Source organism: Falco rusticolus, chromosome 7 (assembly GCF_015220075.1).
Source record: "Falco rusticolus isolate bFalRus1 chromosome 7, bFalRus1.pri, whole genome shotgun sequence".
NCBI lineage: Eukaryota > Metazoa > Chordata > Aves > Falconiformes > Falconidae > Falco > Falco rusticolus.
This window is the reverse complement of record NC_051193.1, coordinates 7140270-7160860: the sequence shown is the minus strand read 5'-3', so window position 1 is coordinate 7160860 and position 20591 is coordinate 7140270. Positions and strand designations below refer to the sequence as shown.

The window sequence follows — 20591 nt, the reverse complement described above, 5'->3', positions numbered from 1 at the left end:
GGAAACAGCCCCGTTTCCAAAAATGCTCCTTGAGGATTGCAGGAATTGCAGTGGCGACTCAGCAGAGTATTTTGGCCAAAGTGTTTTTGTCGCTGGTTGTCTTCATTGCATGCAAGTGCCCTATCAGTAGGGATCAACACTGCAGCTATAAAACCTCCATGTCTCTTAGACACAGAGTACTGCTCTTTCCCCAATGGCTTTTGTCACACGCAATTATTGCAGGCCTGGCTCTGCCTAGCCCCAGAGACGACAGTACTAAATTCAGTGGGGTGAACGGGGCCCTTTGCCCTTACCGAATGCCAGCAGTCCTCACTGATTTAAGCTAGCACCCACAGGATTTATTCTGCCTTGGACAGCTGGCTGCAGCCCTCCTGGGATCCTATGCCTCAAATCGGGTAGTGAAGCACAGCTCTTTCTCTTTTCCACACTGTGGGTGCATTCAGGCAGTAGCAAGAATCCACTGTTACATCTCAAAGCTTTTCCTGGCTCAAAGTTGTACAGTAGAAGAGTGAAAGGAAAAGGAACCCCAGCAACAACGCGTAACTTCTTTTCTTGCTGGCTGGAAGACAGGAACTGACCAATCTATTTCTAAACCTGGCATCTAGTCAGATCTTTATTTCCACCTTGGGTCCCTCCAGCTTGCTTCCCAGCCTGTGGATACAAACTGCCGAGGCATTTCCTGTTCAAGGTGGTTTTTAAACATTACAGCCAGGCAAGGCAGCCAGCGTGGGTTGCCTGTAGGTGGAGGGAAATTCTTCAGGCACTGCTCCCAGCACATGGAATAATGATTCCAAATTATGCTGGGCTCATTTCCAAAGTGCTGTACCCGGTTCTGAGTAGAAATAGGACCTGATTGGACTCAACTTTGTCAGTGTAATTGAAATAGAAAATCCTTCCATACTCAGACCTGGCTTTACAATGCATTATGGGGCCTATCAGAGTGATTGGATTTTGTTTTCTTGGTCATCTTTTTTGTCCTATTGGAACACTCCTGCTGCTATTCTTCAGCTTAGGTTAGCAAGACATTGGGTACTTTTTCTTTGTGTCCAGTGTTCCTTGAAAGAGAAAACTCTGGAAATCTTAGAGAGGTTCTCCTGGCTCCTGACCATGAACCAAATAGCTAAAAGCACTTAGAAGCTTTAAAATAGCCAGATTTTTATCTATCTTTATGTGATGCACACAGGGCCAAGTCCTGCTCCCAAATATACACAATAGTAATCTTCACCACCCAGTGGGGAAATATCTGCTTTAGTCAAGGTTATGTAGTCATAATGAAGGGCAGTTGTTAGCTCCATGTAAGACTCGCAGTGCTGCAGCTATCTGCCAAAGCCTAAACCCCGGACAAATACCCTGTGCAAATCCCACCAAGACAAACAAAAAGGCTGGCTTCCAGAAGGCAGAGTATTTGCAAAACCCAAGGAAACACTGGCTTTCATTGTTCCACCAGTGCTTTGCTATGTCAAACATCTTACGTGTAGGCGTAATCCTCTCCCAGCAAGTTGGCTGCAGCATTAGTGGAAATACTAGCAGTAGTGATACATGCTTCCTACCAAGAAGTGGCACAAGTGCCAATGCTTTTGACCTAAGGGCAGCTGAACAACATGATTTGCCCTCTTTTTTCCCCCTGAACTTGGAATGAAAGTCAGAAAACAAAAGCGTCTTTCCTAGTGATACTGCTAACTTTGGTAGCACCTCAAGACAGAAAACCAATGGCGCTACACCTGAAATCCTAAGACACAATCACGATGTAAATGTTTTCAGCAGCATCCTATAACTTAGTACTGGCTATTAATGTCTCCTTTTGGCTGTGGAGATGGAGGATTATAAGCAGAGGACATGGAAATCAGAAACCAAGGGTCCTAGTCCGAGCTTTGCTACTGACTCCCCGCATAGCCATGAGCAAAGTGCAACACATCAGTTTCCCCTTCTGCCAAACAGACAGCAACAAACTTCATAATCATCTCAGAGTCCCTACCACAGGCTTTATCTATTTCTGGAAGCAATTCCATCTTTCAGAGTGCTTTTCTATCCTAAAATCTTGCAGTGTCTCCACTCTGAGAATGTCACTTTGAGAGAACCAGAACACGCACAAGTGATAACAGTACCTAATACTTCCCAGGCTAAAGGACAGGGAAGGACAGGCTAAGGAAGATGCATCTGTTCCAACCACTGCAATGAGAATATCAGCATGGAGAAGGGCTGAAACACTGATATGGAAGGACAGAAATCATGTGTTAATAAGCTTATCAACAGCAAGAAGAGTTTGGGTTTGACAGTGCAGGGACTTACAAGCTGCAACAGTTCACTGAACAAAGGAGGAAGTCTGGGATTTTCTCTTATCCTTTTGTTTTCCCACACAGCATAAAGAATTTAATTCACCCATTTATGCATGGTCATGCAGCTCTGAGCGTGCAAAGGATTTTTCAGTGTGCTAGGTGCTCTTTTGGGCCTTGGACGATTTTCCTTCAACTCCCTGCTTCCTGTGTGAATTCAGGACAATGAGGCATTAGCATTTCTGTGACTTGGAGTAGATGGGAGATAAAGCCCTTCATCTATTGCACAGTCATGACACAAAAAGAAACACCCCTAATGTTGGAGAGAAGAGCTAGAATACCAGACTGACAGAGGTATATCTGTCTGATATGGTTGCACTTTGCCAAAGTCCTTCCAAACTTCTATCTAAGTGATTAGTAACTGAACAACGCATTTGTTGACAGACTTGGCCCTACAACCTCACATACAAATTTGACCCATCACCCGCATCTAAAACTTTGTTTCCAACAGGGAAAAGAGGAGACAAAGCCTGTTTCCCTCAAAAGGAATGCAGAAGTACAAATAAGAAGAGGATTATACAAATTGTTTGGCCTGAGAAAATAGAGGTAAGTAGACTAGAGGCTGCAGCTAGCCCATGTCGGAGTGCAGGATTAGGTCTTGAGTACAGCATCAAGTGAAAACCTGCCACTGCAGGAAATGGCACAGGGAACCTCACGGTCAGTTTATTGAGGGATATCAGCCGCCCTGTCCTGCCCCTGCTTCACTCTGAGCTGCGTGCCCTCCTATCTGCATCTCTGTCATTCCTCTCTCTAAATGCACTGTTCTCTGTCCCACTCCTTCTCAAAGTGTTGTGTGCTCCTGGCAGCTATATTCAACCCAGTGCCAAATTCTGTTCAGGAACCCTTCTGTCCATACAAAAGTATTCTCTGGTTCTTTCAGCTTGCACAGGGCCTGTAAATGTCCCATAGTATCACATCAAGCAAACATCATGAAACCAAGCCCACAAGAGCAGAGAGAGACTGCAACAAGAATGAAATCAACAGCCACTTCCAGGCAACAACAAACTTATCATCTTACAGGTCATTTAGATGAGGGCCATTTTAACAGAAAACAGAGGTGAGTTTTGAATGAAAACATTTTTTTCTTTTGTCTTTTTACCCAGAAAACTGTGAGCAGGTTTATCCTCAACCACCCTGATCCGCCGGGCACCTGCAGGGATCACAGCTGCTTCGATGTAACCTATGGCAACAAAAGAGCAGATGGATGAGAGCATGCCACAGCCGGCCAGAGGCATCAATCATTCAGTATCTCACCATGAAAAAATCAACTCCTGCACAGGTTGCGGAATGGGTAGGAAACACTTCAAATGAGATCCCTGCATTGGCAGCCAAGTTTTGCTGCTGTGACATGCATGGTTATGACTAACATTATTTCAGCCTGAGAAGAGGGAGAGAAATCCACGTGTGCTGCTTAATTGTGACTTAAGGCTTATGCTTGGACCTAAATAGATTTGCTCCCTTGAACTCACCCTGGCTCTCCTGTGGTCCTGACAGGGATGCATGCAGACTGTTCCTGAGCTGATGCAAAGCCTCACTGTCAGGAGCAACATTGCACATAACAGCACAGACATCTGTGATTTGAAATGAAGTTTCCAATAGATGTTCCTGCTTCCCCCTCCAAAAAAACCCCTGCCTAAGGCTGTGATCAGTATCAGAAAGGACTCACTTCCACAGAACATTTTGACAATGTTAAAACTGAACAGCAGGAATTAGTGGGACAACTGGGGGGAAAAGAAATTGTTTTCACTTAAACTTCAGCTTTATACAAAAAACCTGGAGAATATAATTGTAATGGTCTCCTTGCACTGGGCTGCTGAACAGAATTCTACAGTTCAGATTTAATGCAACAACAGAGCTGAAAGTCACCACTAAAAACTGCCAACAGACGCACATGCCAAATTAGACCATCTGAGCATCTGACATGGTGGGAAATTCTCTTGGTTTCTATCTTTCTGAAACTCTCTTGGCCTTTTCATGTTTCCTTCAACAACTAGCAATGTGACACAATTACACCACTTTTGACTAACAGAATAACAGTAAGAATAGTCAGGAGCTACAAGGAAACGTAGCCTATTTTCCCCCACCATGGAGCCATGTGAAGCTACAGACTTGTTCCATGGGGTGGAAGTGGTGCCTTTAAACTATAAAGCTGAGGAACATTAGGGCCATGTCAAAGGTCTGGGAGCTAGGCAGAGTTTTTCCACTGGTTTTGTTGGGCTCTGAATCAAGCCCCTGTAAATGACACTAATCTCATCACAACCATGACTTGATCCCTTCTAATTGGCCACCTAGTTTACTTTGCAGTGTATAACTTGGCACCTCTTGTGGGTTATTGCTCTCCCCTTTCTTTCAGATGTTAAGCTGCTTATCCTGTCTGTTCCCTCATCCCCTCTTTTGTTTTAAAGGGCTGTGTGAAACTGTTCTGTGTCAGCCATGCCTTCATGGAAATTGTGGGACGTCTAGAGCAACGGGTTGGAGAAGTGTTGGCATACGGAACAGTGACTCCTCTGGCATTCAGTTCGGGAGATATTTTAGGGACTAGTGCAGCTGTATGGCCATGCTTCTGCTATGCTGACACTGGGGGCCTCAAAGGAGGATGCTGACGGCCTCATGCATCTGAGGACTAAGTGATTCTCTTACTACTATGACACAGAGCAAGACAGACAGGGATTTTGGGTCTCAGACTGTGGATTCATTTCTACCTGTCCCTTTGTTGCGCTATGAATAAAGCTTGAGCTCTTGAGTTTTGAGAGGTGCATTGGATGGGTAGCTGATCTAGGCCAGACACACTCCCTTTTTCCCTGATCACTGTATCTGAATGACACTCTCCCTGTGACCCTTCTGCTCAGTTCTTTTTGCACTTTTTCCTCCTTACTTCTCCCTTACTCAGGACACTCAGAAACAGTCAGTCATTCCTTGCAGGAAAAACAGAAAAAGGGACAGCCAAGCTGCAAACCATGTCTGTGTACAGAAGCCAGAGCAGTGGCTTTCCCATCTGCTATTACAGAGTGGGTTTCACTGGGAAAAATCATTACTTCCAGGGTCAATTTTTTTAAGGCAATACTGAAATCCATTATGAAATCAAAGCAAACAGATGCTGGATTTTATTCTAGACGTTACCAGGAGCTGTTTTTTCATCAGCTGAGATACCAAATTACAGTCAAACCAGAGTGTATCAGGAATCAAACATCCTCACTGCACCCCATGCATCTGCATATAAGCCCAATTGACAATTACCACCAAACACGAGCACACAGCAAAGGTGTGATTAATGACAGTCCGTCATGGGGAAACAGGCCCTATGACACACCTCAACAGCCCTGTTAGGAAGCCAGTTTGGAACATGCCCAAGTTTCAGGTAATTAATGTACCTACTGAGGGATTATTTACTTATTTATTTTTAAAATCACATGCCAGATACAATGCCCAGAGCTAAATCATGCAGGAGTGGGATACAAAGTTCCACCGAATTTAGTGGAAAGCCAGTCCCTAACCTCAGTGAAGTTTGGATCTGTCCCCTGACCTAGCAGCAGCCAGGAGTGTGTCACACTGCTTTAGAGGTGAGCGAGCTGTGGTGCTGTGCTTGAGGTTCAGCTAGTGCCATAAATACGCTCGCATTTCATCACTGTGCCATGAGAGAAACACCACGTGGAAAAATTGACTTTTATGTTACTTTTTACAATAGTAAATAGTGGAGTGTAAGCTATTAATAGCATATTAGTTCTGGAGACTGTTTAGTTTGGGTTTATACCAGATTTTTCTCCTCATGTAATTTCTAATCCTGATTGATGGCTTTAGGGGGTTGTATTCACAGCTCCCGAATAAGAAGAAACATATTGTGCTAACTCACTGAGATCATGTGGCACAAACCTGACTGCTGACCTTCACTTTTCTGTTAGTGAACTGCGAATCATTTTGTAGTTGTATGAATCGGACCTGTCCTCTCAGAGATGAAGCAGAATTCTTGGGCATGTCCCACTGGGAGTGTCTTGACACTCTCATTCATTATTTCCAGCCATATTGTGTGAGTTAGTGGTCAAATCCTACTGCAAACACACTATGTATCATCCATGCAAATTTGCCACAGGTACAAACTCAGATTGCTACCACCAGTCCAGTCTGGTCCTTAGAGCTAATGTGAGGCTTCTGGTCACAGACTATTCCTGATCTTTGCGATAAGTGCACCAGAAAACACCTCCTCTGTTTTCCAGGCACATTTTATTAAGCAAACTGTAACTGCAGATTGCCAGAAAGATTATCAAGTGTCAGCTAGTAAGATCAAAAAAAGTCTCAGAACTGGCCCCGAGTCAATGACTCTCAAAGATCTGTTAGGTCTTAGGATAATTGTCTGCAACACAGGGGTTTGCAAGGTTGGGCTTAAAGTTCTGCTTTAAATGAGGAACTGGTTAAAGACTGATGAGATTTGGCAACTATCAGGCAGTATTTCTAGTAATTTCACCCATAAATCAGCCTTTTAAGATGAAGCTTTGAAAGTACAACAGGAGAACTTCATTATTTGATAATTTATAGTGCTGGATGTAGTATACTCCACCTTGGGAACAGTTACTTTGGCACGCACCAATCTTTCTGGATAATCTGCATTACATCAGTGTCTCAGGAATGTAAGACTGTGATTGAAGCAAATCCTAGATACAAATTATATGGTGTAACTCGTATTAGGAGAGACACCAGAACAAAGAGGTGGCTTTGTCATCAAGGAGATTAATATGTGAACAGTGGCTACTGTATCTTCATTTAAATGCTGGAGAGATTTGCAAGAGGAAAGCAGCTCACACAGGAAAATCCATTGTTAGCCATTGTTATTACTACCAGAAAGAACAGAAAGTTTAGCATGAACTTCAGAATGTCACTGATCTACTATAAAACTATCCTTCTGGTTCACATTGCAATGAAAGACGGACTCCGAGGTAAAGCAAAAATTATCCCATGGCTGAAAGTACTGATCTCTGGGCACTGTACCTTCATATCTTAACCCTGTATACACATGAAAATTAGGTATGAGAAAGTCAACAGTGCTCATCACATTACCAAACTTTCCAAAAGTGCTTTGAACCAAGATCTCAGGGTGGAAGCCAAGGAAATCAGAGTGCCCTGCCTATCTGCTGGTCATGGTCAGCACAGATTCTGTAACATTTTGGGGTACCAGCTGGACATCTCAGTTTCCAAGACCCTTCCCCATTTTGCACCTTTTGCTGAGTGCTAGTTGCTGCAGTCGAGTGGAAATACATCCAGTCAGTGGTAACTATGTGTCCATTTTCTAAATAGCTATGATGATTCTCACATGCTATTAGCTCGAGAGTAATTCCTCCATCGGCACCTGTCCACTTCCAGCCATGGGATAGTTCATTTGGAAGAAAATCATTTCACTGGAGAGCCATGGATAGATTTCATAGCCTCCTACTATTGCTGTGAAGCTGGTTGCCGGGATATCTATCTTGCATGTTCTTCTTAAACCCTTACAAGAGATCCCAGTTAGCCCTAGGGTTCTGTCTTCTCATAATGTAGATGTACACTCCGCTGTCAAAAAAAAGAGTTTCTAGTGTTGGCTAAAGACACTCCTAGCCAGCACTACAGCACTACTGTTCAAATATCCGTTCTTTCTTTTAAATATATGCTGGACAAGTAGTGTACACAATAAAAAGCCTGCTTTTTCACTGTCTTAAAAAGAAAAAATTGCTAGCAAAAATACACTTTACATTTCCCAAAATGATAGTTACAACAGCTGGCATATCTCACCTTATTACATTCTGCCATTAAAAGAAATCCAAATAACTGTGGTGCTTCTTTAGGATAACAAGCAAAGGGGCAGCATTAAAAATCTTAATATGGCTGAGAGAAATCAAGAGTGATGGATGCAGGTCTCACTCTCAACACAAGTTTCAGCATTACAGGCACAGCCTTGGAGTCTGGGCAGAAGTCAGTGATAAATCAGCTACCCAACAGATACGAGTCAAAGAGCTGTCCTTATTTCTAGGACCCCTGTATAGCGGCAGGGAGACAGAGATCGACTTCAGAACAAGTCTGTGTTTGTTTATGGAAAATTATTTTGTAGAAATAGGTACAGGGCGTGCTGCCAATCAAAAGTAAACCTCAGTCTAAAAAGTGCATTCAGTTGGCCTACTGAAGACAGCCAGCTGCACACAAGTGTGCGTGGTGTTTAGCATCACAAATAAAGGCTTTCGACCTCCACAAAAGAGAAATGGAATCTATTTCCAGTTGGATCACCCTGGATAACAGGTGGCAAGATCTGAACTGCTGGACCTCCTATAACACACTTTGACTGTTCCACCATCGTGCCCCTCCAGAGTGGCAGAACCTTACCTGTGACATTAAGGTTGGGAAAAAAAAAAAAAAAAAAAGAAATAGGCCTGGTTCTTTTTACTTGGTTAATGAAATTTTGGCTTTCTTTCATGTAGATAGGTTTTCTGAAAGGAAAGGATCTCTACTTGATATCTTTGACAAACCAAGCTAAATAGTAAAAGGACTTGAAGTTTATCCATGGCGTTTGATACCAATCTCCCCATCTAATCCAACCAAAAGAAGACAAAGAACCAACACCAAAGGATGTCACCAACACCCCCTGACACTGCAAACAGCATTCAAGTATCTTACATGAGAAACACTTGGGAACAGCCTTTGCTTTTGCCATCACACATGTGGAAACCTTCTTACAATGACTATTGGTTACTAAGAAACAGAAAGGATTTGGCATGGATTTAATTCAGTTAACACAGGGCTTGACAACATAATTTGTAATCACAGGACATATAGGGACCAATCCTGCAGTCAAGGGAGTCCCATGTGCAGAGCAGCTGAGGATCTGGCCCAAACGTTGCAGCTGCAAATCCCAAAACAGATACCACTCCAAAACAATCAATGTCTTGATGTTTGAAGTCTATTCTCTTCTGATATAATAAATCAGCATACTTGAGTCAGTGCGTTGGCCTTGACTTGGATCGCAGCAAGTTCGTGGGGATTTGCCACTGACCTGTGCAATCATTTACATATCCAAACCCTGGTTCTGTTACTGTAGTCATATTGTGTACTCTCCTTTGCCCAAACTTTTGTCACATTTTTATACATATTTACTTAAATGTCAATTTAAAGAAAAAAGGCCGGTTTTTTTCTTGAGTAACGTCATGTTCAATTGTGATACCTCAGAACCATTCCTGGAGAGATTCAGTAAGTTAACCTGAGGACCTGATTCTTCAAAACAGCAGTATATGAATAGAAATTGATGGGAGTAACTCACAATGCAAAAAATGTTTGCAGAATTGAGGCTGGGAATCATAAGTGAAAACAACAAGTCTGTTTTCAGTGTCTAACATAAAAGAAATCCAAAAGCAGGAAAACATTAACAGTGAACAATTAAAAGACTGTAAATATTCTTTCCATTTCAGTAGGCTAGAATGCTCGTTAAAAGAGCATAATTTAAAAAAATGAAAAGCAAAGATTATTTTCAAACCAGAAGAAGACTGTCTGGCATACCGTGGATGTCACTTTTTAGAACTATTCCCACATAAAATGTATTTCCCTTTCAAATTAATAAATCAAAACTTATGATAAATGTTTATGAGATTATAATTGTAAAAACAAATTCTAGATTATGTGAGGTGGGTAAAGGTGGAAACAATGCACTGACAAAGCAATATTTTGACAAGTTTGCACTTCTGAGATGATCAGCAAAGAATAAGGATCAATAAATGCTTGAACACTGACCATGATTCAGTCAGCCATCTCCTCTTATTAGGTTACAGGGTGCTGGGGGTGAAAGCCTCCTATAGTGTCCTGGCAGCCAGACAACCAGTTAAGGCTGAAACTGTTCTGTTCCTACAGCCTTGTAAAGTTACCACCCTCAAGTAGTCTAGTTGGAAACGGGTGCAACCTCCTGGCAGTGACCCAGAAATTTCTTATTTATCTGCACAAGATGTTTTGGAGTCTCGTTGGAAAAGATAAAAGATAGTTACTCTTCAGGAGCAGTTAAGAAGTTCCTGCACAGCTATAAACTCTGCTGCAAGAATGGAGAACAGTTTTTTTCAATGGAAGTGAGAAACTTTTCCCACCATTTGCATCTAATGCAAACGCCTTGACACAAGTAGGTAGAAAATATCTGGAACAAAAGAGTCAAAGGCAGTAATGCAGGAAATCATTCAACAGGTTGGCCTGGCAATACAACAGCATAAGTGTGCTCCAGAAAGATGTGGGGCAGGTGGGAAATCCTACCTGCGTCTCAGAGGAGTTGACAGATCACAGCTGGTTCCGCAGAGGAAGGTGAGGAGGAGAAGGGTGCAGAGGAAGAGGTCCACATACAAAATCAGAGCCTCAAACTTCAGTGCTGAGACTTTGATTAAGGGTCTAAGCCCTGGTGCTGCTTTAGTTAGACAGAATTGAAATGTGTGCTTAAAAGGAATCTTTGTATGCTTTGCTGAACTCTGTCCTGGAGTAGCATGTGTTAAATGAGTTTCTCCTTACAGAAATGGCAATTCTGTATTCACTGAATGTAAAATAATTTTTTTCTGGACAATTCCTTCCTCTTGGAGCAGCTTGCAAGTCCTGATTTGGCTTTCCCTCTCTTTGCCTGATTAGGATGTGTGATAAGTTTCTCAGAATTGCAATACAGAAACTCTGGAACAAAGACTAATTCAGACACCAAGCTGCATATACATTAACGTTTAACAAGAGAGGGGAAAGTCTTAATTCTGACCAGAAGCTCTTGTATCCTATACTGGATACTATGGCTGGCAGGAAATCAGTAAAAATATTCAGAGGGGAGTGCTCTTTCATTTAGCTGAGATATCCTGATTCTAACATGAATCATCTGCAACACGCATCATTCTGAGTTCTCAAAAAGCTCAAAGATGCTGTTGAAATCAGACTTCCCTCCTGCTGGAAAACATACTGTGATTTTGTCTCTTATTTAAAATCAACAGCATTAAAAATGAGAAACATGACTTCATTCTGAACTTCAGACAGGCAATGGCTGCTATCTGGGCAACTAAGAAGTAGAGAGAATATCATATTGGAATTGACTTGGGTTTTGTTTTGTGTTTCTTATTGTTTACTAGAGTAGATGGGTCCAATGCTATCCAAGAAGAGCTATTGCTACCACTCTAACTCTCCTCAAGCAGTTAAGAGAACCTCCACTCCACTCAAATGCTACTGAGGGTTACTCACCCATCCCCTTGGTGTGGTTGAAGTCGCCTTTCACCACTTTACAGGTTTTGCCATCACCACTGCAGATTCCACAGCGATCCTCTTTGGCAGCTGAGCCAATGATTCCATCGCAGCCAATTTTCTAATGACAACAACCAAAGGTCCCCATTATTTTGTTTGCAAACTTAAAGTATCTCTAGACATTGAGGTCAAGACTAAGATGGTCATCTGACTGAAAACCTGAACGGGAAGAGAACACTGTGAATCAAGGGAGCTCTCATTTGGAATGGCATTGACTTGGTTATTCAGCAACTCCCTTCTCTAACACTAAGAGCATGACCTTTGATTCAGAAGATTTAACTGAAGAGAGTTTCAGAAACAATAGTTATTCCAGATATCATCATAGATTTTGTACCACTTTTAACCTCCTTCAAACACAACAGATTGAAACGTTTCATGTTTGTATAGCAACTTCCATCTGAGGACCTCAAGGACACCCCAGAGAAATGGACTGCTACTGTGATACTTAGTCTAGAGAGGAGAAAAATGCCATTTTCTTGAATGAAAATTAACCCATGTAACCAGAATCCTGGTCATAGCCCTTCACCACACAAAAACTCAAGAGTGCTGTCACAGGTTCCAGTGTGCTTCTCACTGAATGAGCTCTGCTTCAGATCAGGACCTTAACAGGGAACGTAACATTCAGTTCTGATTACACTTGTGCAATATCTGAAAAAAGACCTCATTAATCAGGTGGCTTAAATACCTGCAGTACAAAAGTAGTTCAGCGGAAGCAGGTCAGGTTCATATCTGGCCAATCTGTATGATAAGATTGTTTACACAACATGAAATTTTCCATAGGCTTGCACAGTATTAAGCTTAGACATTCAATTGTGAAAAAAAATAAAAATCCAATGCACTCCCAAAATATCAGTTTCTACCGAAATAAGAGTTGTCATTATACAAGTTATTAGTGGAGACTCTACTATTAAAAATTAGTTAAAGATTTATCCTCTGTAGGAAAACAGTTTCTTGGCAAATGAGTTAGCAGGCCTGCCACTAATAAGACTTATTTGAATAAAGCTGTTAGGTCTCTCCTTTCCTTGCCTTCTTAAATAAAGCCAGAGGAAAGTTGGAGAGATATCTTAGGGAACAATCAAAACAACAAACACTTTGGAAAACAGGGTAAGCAGGGAAATATTAATAGAACTTGGGCTGTTTATCTGAGACTGTCTGCGGGTAAGCAATGCAATTTGGACCTGAACTCCAACATTCCCCTTGTTTCAGAAGACACTGGCCACGGCCTAAGTCCAGATGTATTAGAGGGATCAAAGATTGCCAGCATTCAGACGTGTTCTGATGCAGTGTTTGTCTGGGTAAATCATTACAGACAGACACATGCTGAGAAAAAAATTATCATCCTGAACACATACAAGGGAAATGCTGCTCATTAACTAGAACAGCATGTAAGTTGGTGGACAAGAACTACAAGAAAAAAAAACGTATAAATGGGAGTTAAAGGAAGGTAGGAAGAGGACTCTGGAGTTTCTGGCAGTTGCAATTCTCAAGTTTAAACTTGACACCCATGCCCAACAAATAATTTTTGGATATTGAATGTGATTCTGCCCCCAAAACAGAAGGATGTCCCAGCAGTTCTCCTTCCAGGAAAATAAATATGATTTATTAATGGGGTTGCTGAAAGGCAGCTGGAAATATATGCCTGCCTGCCACCCTGCTGAGATACTGGAAAGGCTGCATTTAATTTAAGACTCTAGTGCTATCTTTTATTGTACTGCATTGTTATTAGCACTATGTGAGCACACAAATGAATAAAGGGAATATAATGAGTGTTGAACCACACTTATTCCCAATGCTACATGAGGAGTCTGTTGGGCTATAACGGAGGCAGGCAAAGAATGGGGAGTTAGCAATCACATGCTTTGCATTTATGCTGTAGTTTCCCAGATAATGTAAACCAGTGCAAGCCAGCAAAGCCTCTGAAAGAATAAGTTCCCCCCTTTTTCTGACGCTAGGTTTCAAGACAAGCCATTTCCTCCCACATCTACAAGGTCATTGACGTGCTTTGACTTGAGACCCTCTTTGAAGGCATGGAAAGAGCACCCACTGAATCCACAAATATACCTTCCAAAAATGTTGTGGTTTTTTACCTTTCATCTTCACCCTAACTTCCTGGGAGTGGAGGAACTGGGAATGGCCCTTGCAGCCTTCCCTTTAATGGCACTATCCCTCCCATCCACAGGGCAGACTTTCCCTTCAATCCAGGGTTTGAGGATTAAAGCCCTCATCAGATTTGGGCCAGAAAATGGCTTTTTACAAAGGGAAGTCTTTAAGAGAATAGAACAGTTTTCTTTCTTGGCTTCATCATGAAAATTGCTGCATTCTTGTTACTTTATGGGAGAAAAATACCTTGGAAGCACTTTACTCTTGTCTGCATAAACATTAGAGCCCATTTCCCCCTCTCCAATCCTTTCAATAATTTCCAAACTAAAAGTGTATTTAATAACAGTACATAATGAAGCAGCTTTTCTTAAGATTTGACAACAGATTCCAAAAGGTGCAAAGTAATTTAGAAATACATTACAGTGATTACCTCAGTCACTCAGATCCTTTGGAAACTCCCCACATTGAAAATATTGCCACTTTCAAAACAAGTGCAAAGGGGAAGAGACAGGGCTGGAAGGGTAAGGGGGCAAAACAGCGAGCATCACCCTTCCTGGGAGGAAAGTATCCACCAGCAGTCCTTGGACTGTTAATTGAGAGATATGTCCACCTTTCTCCAAGGTAAGAAAGTCCCTGAGATTCCAGCACTGGGGGCCAGAAGCTGATGCCTGAGCCCCATCAGACCAGGGGGAAGACCTATCGAGCCTGTACATCATCAGCTTCTCACTGACATTTTTCTGTATGCTTCAGATCAGGACCTTAACAGGGAATGTAACATGGATCTGAAGGAAACGTATGTATTATACTGTCAATTTTAAAATAGATATAGCTGTCCTCAACCTGCATAAAGCTTTCAAAAAAGTGAGGGCTTAATTTACTCTATGCAAAGAGAAAATGCAAGTTTAACTGCTCAAAAGTCAGGTTTTCATAATGCAGAAACAATCCCTTAAAACCCAAATAGTTCAAGGGAGTTATTTGATCTTTATCATCTCTAACTTGTTTTGTGCTGCTTCCTGTACAGGCCAGCATACCAACGAAGGTACAGTCTTTTTTTTTTTAATTAAGAAGCAGAAAGAGGAAGCTTTACATTTTGAAGAAAAGAAGACCTCATAAACACCATCTTGTATGTTTTCTGACCCAAGAGTTATCCTGCAGGTGAGCAGACTGAGTCCACGGACCAGCCTGTCCAGTGATAGCTGGATAGTTTCAGTTCCATCAGTCTTGAATGGACTAGTGAGAAGGGAAGGAGTTTTGTTTTCTTACCAAGATGATCCTTTAAAGAGTGAGCAGAGCACTTGGAGTTTATCTGTGTTCAGAAGGAAGAACAAAAACTAAGAAGCCAGCCTGGTGTAACCACCATGTTTAGTAGTCTGTGGGAGCATTTGCCACTGTCAGCCCTGTTCTTCTACTCTTAGAGGTTCCCTGTACCATCCAACATGGAATATCCATAACTTTGGCAAAGAGACTGATGTTGCCACCATCCAGGAATTCCACCTCCTGCATGTACTAGCTGTTGAAAACCTGCAGTGCTATTAACATCAATTGGACAAAAAGGAACCAATTTTAACCAAAGACAGTCCCTTGCCCATATTAAAACATCAGATTGCTGGCAAAAAACTTTAAAAGTCTTTTGGGGCTTCAAGTCCCCAGCACAGCCAGTCACAACTATACCCACAGATTTCTTAATGATCTTCAACCCAGGCACTCTCCTACTCCGACATTGTGTTTTGGAACTACCCATTGACGTTTAAATTGGCAGGTAACAGCACATTTGCTGAGCCAAAGGCCTGAAATTCACTATGTCTGAGCTGTTATCTCAGTCCACCCTTCCTTCTCACCCTCCTCCTTCTTCTCTTTTTATAATTAAACATCTGAAAATACTGCTTGCTGGGTGGTATTTCCAGCTTCAGTCATTGCTGACTCCAGCATAGGAAAACTCCTCTTTTCTTCTGAATACACGTAATTTGGATTCTTCTGTGTTAACTGTTTTCTATATTGCTTGGATATTTTTAAATTATATTTTTATTTGTATTTTCAATGGCTGTGCAAGAACTCAATTGATACAGCCTGTGTGAGTATGTTTTGCTACATAAACACAATTATTTTTGTTATATACACCCACCCTGTGTAAGAAATGACATTGTAGGCTCACAAAACTATAATGCTTCCCATATGCCAAACTAACTAGCTGTCTCAATGGATCAAATACAAATATTGATGCAACATGTACCATTTTACAAATTAATCATGTACAGAGCATGCTGGTTATGACAGATTCATCTACCCTGCCAATTTTTTGCCCATAATATCTAATGTCCGTTGATACCTCCAGGGATGGGCCACATGAAAAAGGAATGTACATATGTGAGCAACTGACATTTAGATCCGAGGGTAGGAGAATTCTTGTTTCTTTGTTTTAAACAGGACTGCTCTTGTGGAGGATTATGGGTCTCTGTCAGGGTTTGTACAAGAAGGTGAGCCTGCATCCCTAATCAAGCAGTTCATCTGTAAGTTACTTCTTTTTCTGTTCCACAACAAAATCTGTGTGATGAATAGAAGTCCACACAGAAGTTAGTTCAGCAAACATCCTCCTGTCATTTCCCAAGCCTTCAGATTTTATCTGAATCAGAACAGCTCTGCTGAAATAGGAGATATGCACTGCCTATTTAAAATTAGCGTTATCTTATCTGCATTAGATATACAATTACACTTGCCCATGGACTTTGTGCTTAGATCCCTCAGCAGTTAATGGGGATACTAGATACAATTATTCTTGATAACCATTGTTTTACATATGGAGCGTAAACGTTATGCGTCAAAATTCCTGTGTTCTGGCAGCAGAACAGGCTATATGAGCAAACATGCAAATAATACAAAGCCTTTTCCTGTCCAGGGAACTCCTTTGCTTCTGTTCTTTAGTTGCTTTCTGTAGCTAACCCTTTCTGATCCTTCCAAACCAGCTTCATCTGAATTGAGACCTCCGACCTGATTCTACCTTGTCTCTGCCCTCATTTGTACAAGTGCCAAGAGGCTGCAGATAACAGAGTATTTTCTATCAAGTGCCCATTCTTTAAAAGAGGCATCTATCATATCAGTTCTGGATTTGAAAATAAAATATATTTATCAGTATATGATATATCTGTAGCCTCTCTTCCAGTCAATTCTTGGCTGCTCAAGCCACAAGCAAAATCTAAAGCCTCCAAGGTAGATAACACAATTAATTGTCTATTAAATGCTTTCTGTGGGTTAATGTAGAAGAAAAATAGTGGGGAAAAGCATTTTTTTTCATATCTCACTGTAAAGTACACTATAAAGTATTAAGATATCAACAAACTTGGGTTTTGTCACTATGCCTTACTCACCGAAAGCTTTAATACTCTTTCTAGGACTCAGATTGCATTGCTACAGACACAGAAATTGAAAAAAAAAAAAAAAAAAAAAAGGCGGCAATTATACAACAGGTTTCTGTAGTTCAAACAATCCTGGATTTTGTGCACATACACTAAATAATTTATCAAAGTACAGTGCTAAGCCAAGTATAGAGACAAGCTACCCAGTCTGGAACATCTTGTACCACAGTTTGTAATGCAAGAATATGAATAATACATGGAAAATACTCAAGTGAGGAGGCAAAGCCAGAACTGCATGCATCAATCAAATGCAAAAAGTGGGTATTGAGTATGCAGAAGACTGTTTGCCAGCAACAGGTCCAGTAGACAACTGCAATTTATCCTCCGCCACCTGTGGCCCTCTCCTGACACTGCCTATCCAATCTGCAAGAGCTATTTTTGAAAATGTGTCCATTTTCAAATTTGTGCTCCCCTTTCATACTGTATAACAACTGCTTTGGGGAGAAAGTCATTATATAATCTTTCTGTTGTGCCAGGACAGCCTAATATGTGGCTTGCCATCATTGAATGTACTGTGGATTCACCAGCACATTAAAGGTAGATGTGACATGACAAAACGTTCATGAGAAAGCTGTAGATGGAGCCAAAATGTTTTCACCTCTTAAATTGTTAAATCACAGCAAAGATTGCCCTTGATCTCTAGCCCGGTTCCGCTACACAGGAGGTCTCTCTTTTCAAAGAGATCTTAGATTACATACTGAAGTACAATCTGTAGTCCCCACTGGAAAGTTCTCATGCTATCATGAGTCTCAGACAAATCCTCCTTTGAGAAAAGCCAGCACAAAGTCATGTGCGTCATAACAGTCAGCTGAGCAGCTTGTCTTCTCCCCACACCACTGCTGTGTGACATCTGACACCTTTTGTAGCTCTACTTCTGCCAGCAGTTTTATATTAACATCAGCAGCATGGAGTGAAGAACTGTAATTTAGTAAATGCACTGCTTCCACTCACGAAACATACACCGAACAGTCTTGAGGAAGAACAAAACCATCAGGGAAACCTCTCTCTGAAAGCCACTTGTCACTTGAATAGAAATATGAGATGATAAAAGCAATCTGAACTGCAGGTTGCACCATCCTATCTCATCTTCCCCACGACTGCAATTCCCATGCTACAGAAAGCAAACTGTGGAAGCAGTAAAGAGACAGAGCCTGCAAAGCCTTGATGAGCTCTCAACTTCCTTCTCCTCAGATCCATCAGACAGCTCTCCTTCTCAAGCCTGCTAACAGATTTTCTGCCTCTGAAAAGTCCAGGATATAAAGAATTCCTCTTGCTAGAAGACTGTGCACATTTCAAGGAGAAAAAGTCAAAAATCTGAATACATGTTGAACAAGGCATCTATTTTGCCCACAAGTTGGTAAGGATAAGCACATTTGTCATTACAATGTTTCTTTTAAAGGTGTAACTTTGTAACACTTCAATTTTTGAGATCAACCCTGAAGCTTTTACAAACCTTTTATTTTGTCCTCCTTCTGGAAAACTTCTATCACTATCAAGAACAAAATTTCCAGCCTCAAAACCCACTCCAATAAACAAGGACAGGACAAAATCGAATTAAGACCTTATGATTTCAAAGGACTTCCTGAATGTCTTTCTCAAAGACCAGGAGAAAGATTATAATAAGTCTAGGCGACTTAGGAACCCCTATGCTAAATTTAGTGTTGACTTTGCTGTCTGGTGCTTCTATGTATAACCAAAGTATTAAGCAAGTTTACTCACTCCAGCTGCTTTAAGATGTAAGTGATAAATACAGGGATACTGTTGCTTATGATGATTTTGCTTCAGGTATAGTGAAGCTGACACCAAAAGGCTTCATTCACACTGTATTGGAGCTCAGCTCGTGGCTTTAAAATGAAATTGTAGTAAGTTCACAAAGTACAACTGAAGGAAAACTCTCCTCCCTTAGTGTCTACAAGCAGTTAGGGTATTTTGAGGCTTCAAATAATCTGTTCCTGTTTCCCTTCTCAAAACTCCGCTTTCCTTGCAAAACCAGGTTTTTTTCTTTGCCGTGTTCATCTACATTCATTCATCATGCAACAACGATGCATGAGTTTCATTTAGGAGCATCTCCTGCTGAAGGGAAAAGAGCTATTACATTTCCTGTGCTAGATGTTCACAGGCAACGGTTACTGCTAATTTGTCTGTTATACTGGCAATGTGTCATTCTTGCCTTTGAGAGCCTTTAACTAGAAGGATTACACAAGAAAATAAATAACAGTAACACCACCCTCTGATTTCAGCACTTCTTCTCTTCTCCAAGTCCCCTGCAATGCTTGTTGCCAGGCTTTGTCTATGCTGGGTAAAGAAATAAGGAGAAGAGTAATTAAATAAAGATGCCGACTAAATTGGTTTAATAGGCAGCTAGTTAGACAAGTATCTGTGGCAAATGGGGTACGCAGTCACATATGGCAATTCTCAGCACTGCACTGCATTGCATATAAGGCAGAAGAGTATTATAAATGAGTTCACAAAGCTTTCAAATCTGCTCGGCTTGAATTGATCATTTTGCATTTTCTCTCAGCCAGATGCAAATGGACTGAATGTTCTGCAGCTGTCATCACCTCTCTGCACAGTTAAAGGCAGTTGCCCCTGACTTAGACTGCAATTTGATTTTGATGATGTACCTCCAAAGCTCTGTGCTCATAAAGGTTTTCATTTGGAGGGGAGCTGGCTACTGCTCCTCACTCAAAGAAGAAAATGTACATTGCCATAACGTCTGATTTACCATTTGTGGCTGATCTGAATGTTTGGAACAGTAAAGCTGGCCAGCCCAGCATAATGGTCAATGGCACACAGCTGGAGGTACACAGCTGGCCTTACTATAAAAGTCTATTAATGGGTTTTTTAGGTTTTTTTCAGATATAGCTGAAAACAGGGAAAAACTAAGTAACTTGGGATGCACCAGAACCTGGCTCTATTCAAAGAACTTTCTATTAAAGAGTATGTAAAGAATCAAACTCGTGCTGGCTCCCCAGCAACTTGCTATTCAGATTCTTCATCTGAATAAATTAGAATGACTGAATTATGCCTCTTCAGCAGCATTTGGCAGGACACAGTGGGAAGTGTCTCCTGCAGCAGTGCAAAATTCAACCCAGAAAAAGGTTTTTCACTTATATTGTTGCATTGCTATTAGTAAAGCTGCATTATGTCCCCATAGCCTCTGTTATACCCAGGTGAATATCATGCTCATTTATCTCCCTGCCTGGAAGGCTCAAAGCAATAAAAATTGGTAGTTCCTAATCACTGCTCATAGAAATCAGAAATAATGACAAATTTGATGCGCCTTGTGCCCCCCAGGGCAAGCCAGTATATCTCCAGTGAAGTTATTGGAAGTAAACAGTGTTGCTAGAAAGCTGTTCTGGTGGATACAACAGGCTGGTTAATACTGAAAAGAGGAACTCCAAGCACAGGATACAAATTTAGATGAGCATAAAACTTAGAGGAAGAACTGCCAGGGAGAATCCAGCACTGGCAAGGCTGCAGTAGCCAACTC

The 20591-nt window shown here is 41.4% G+C and overlaps 1 protein-coding gene across 1 annotated transcript in view; it reads right to left on the bottom strand.

Annotated features, from left to right (window-relative positions):
* ADAMTS17 (ADAM metallopeptidase with thrombospondin type 1 motif 17) overlaps nt 1–20591 on the bottom strand; it is a 191470-nt gene that overhangs the window by 47702 nt on the left and 123177 nt on the right. The window contains exons 15-16 of the mRNA XM_037396065.1: nt 11529–11649; nt 3433–3513 (exon numbers count right to left, since the gene is read on the bottom strand). Of these exons, the coding sequence (XP_037251962.1) occupies nt 3433–3513; nt 11529–11649 (202 nt within the window). The remainder of the gene's footprint in view (nt 1–3432; nt 3514–11528; nt 11650–20591) is intronic.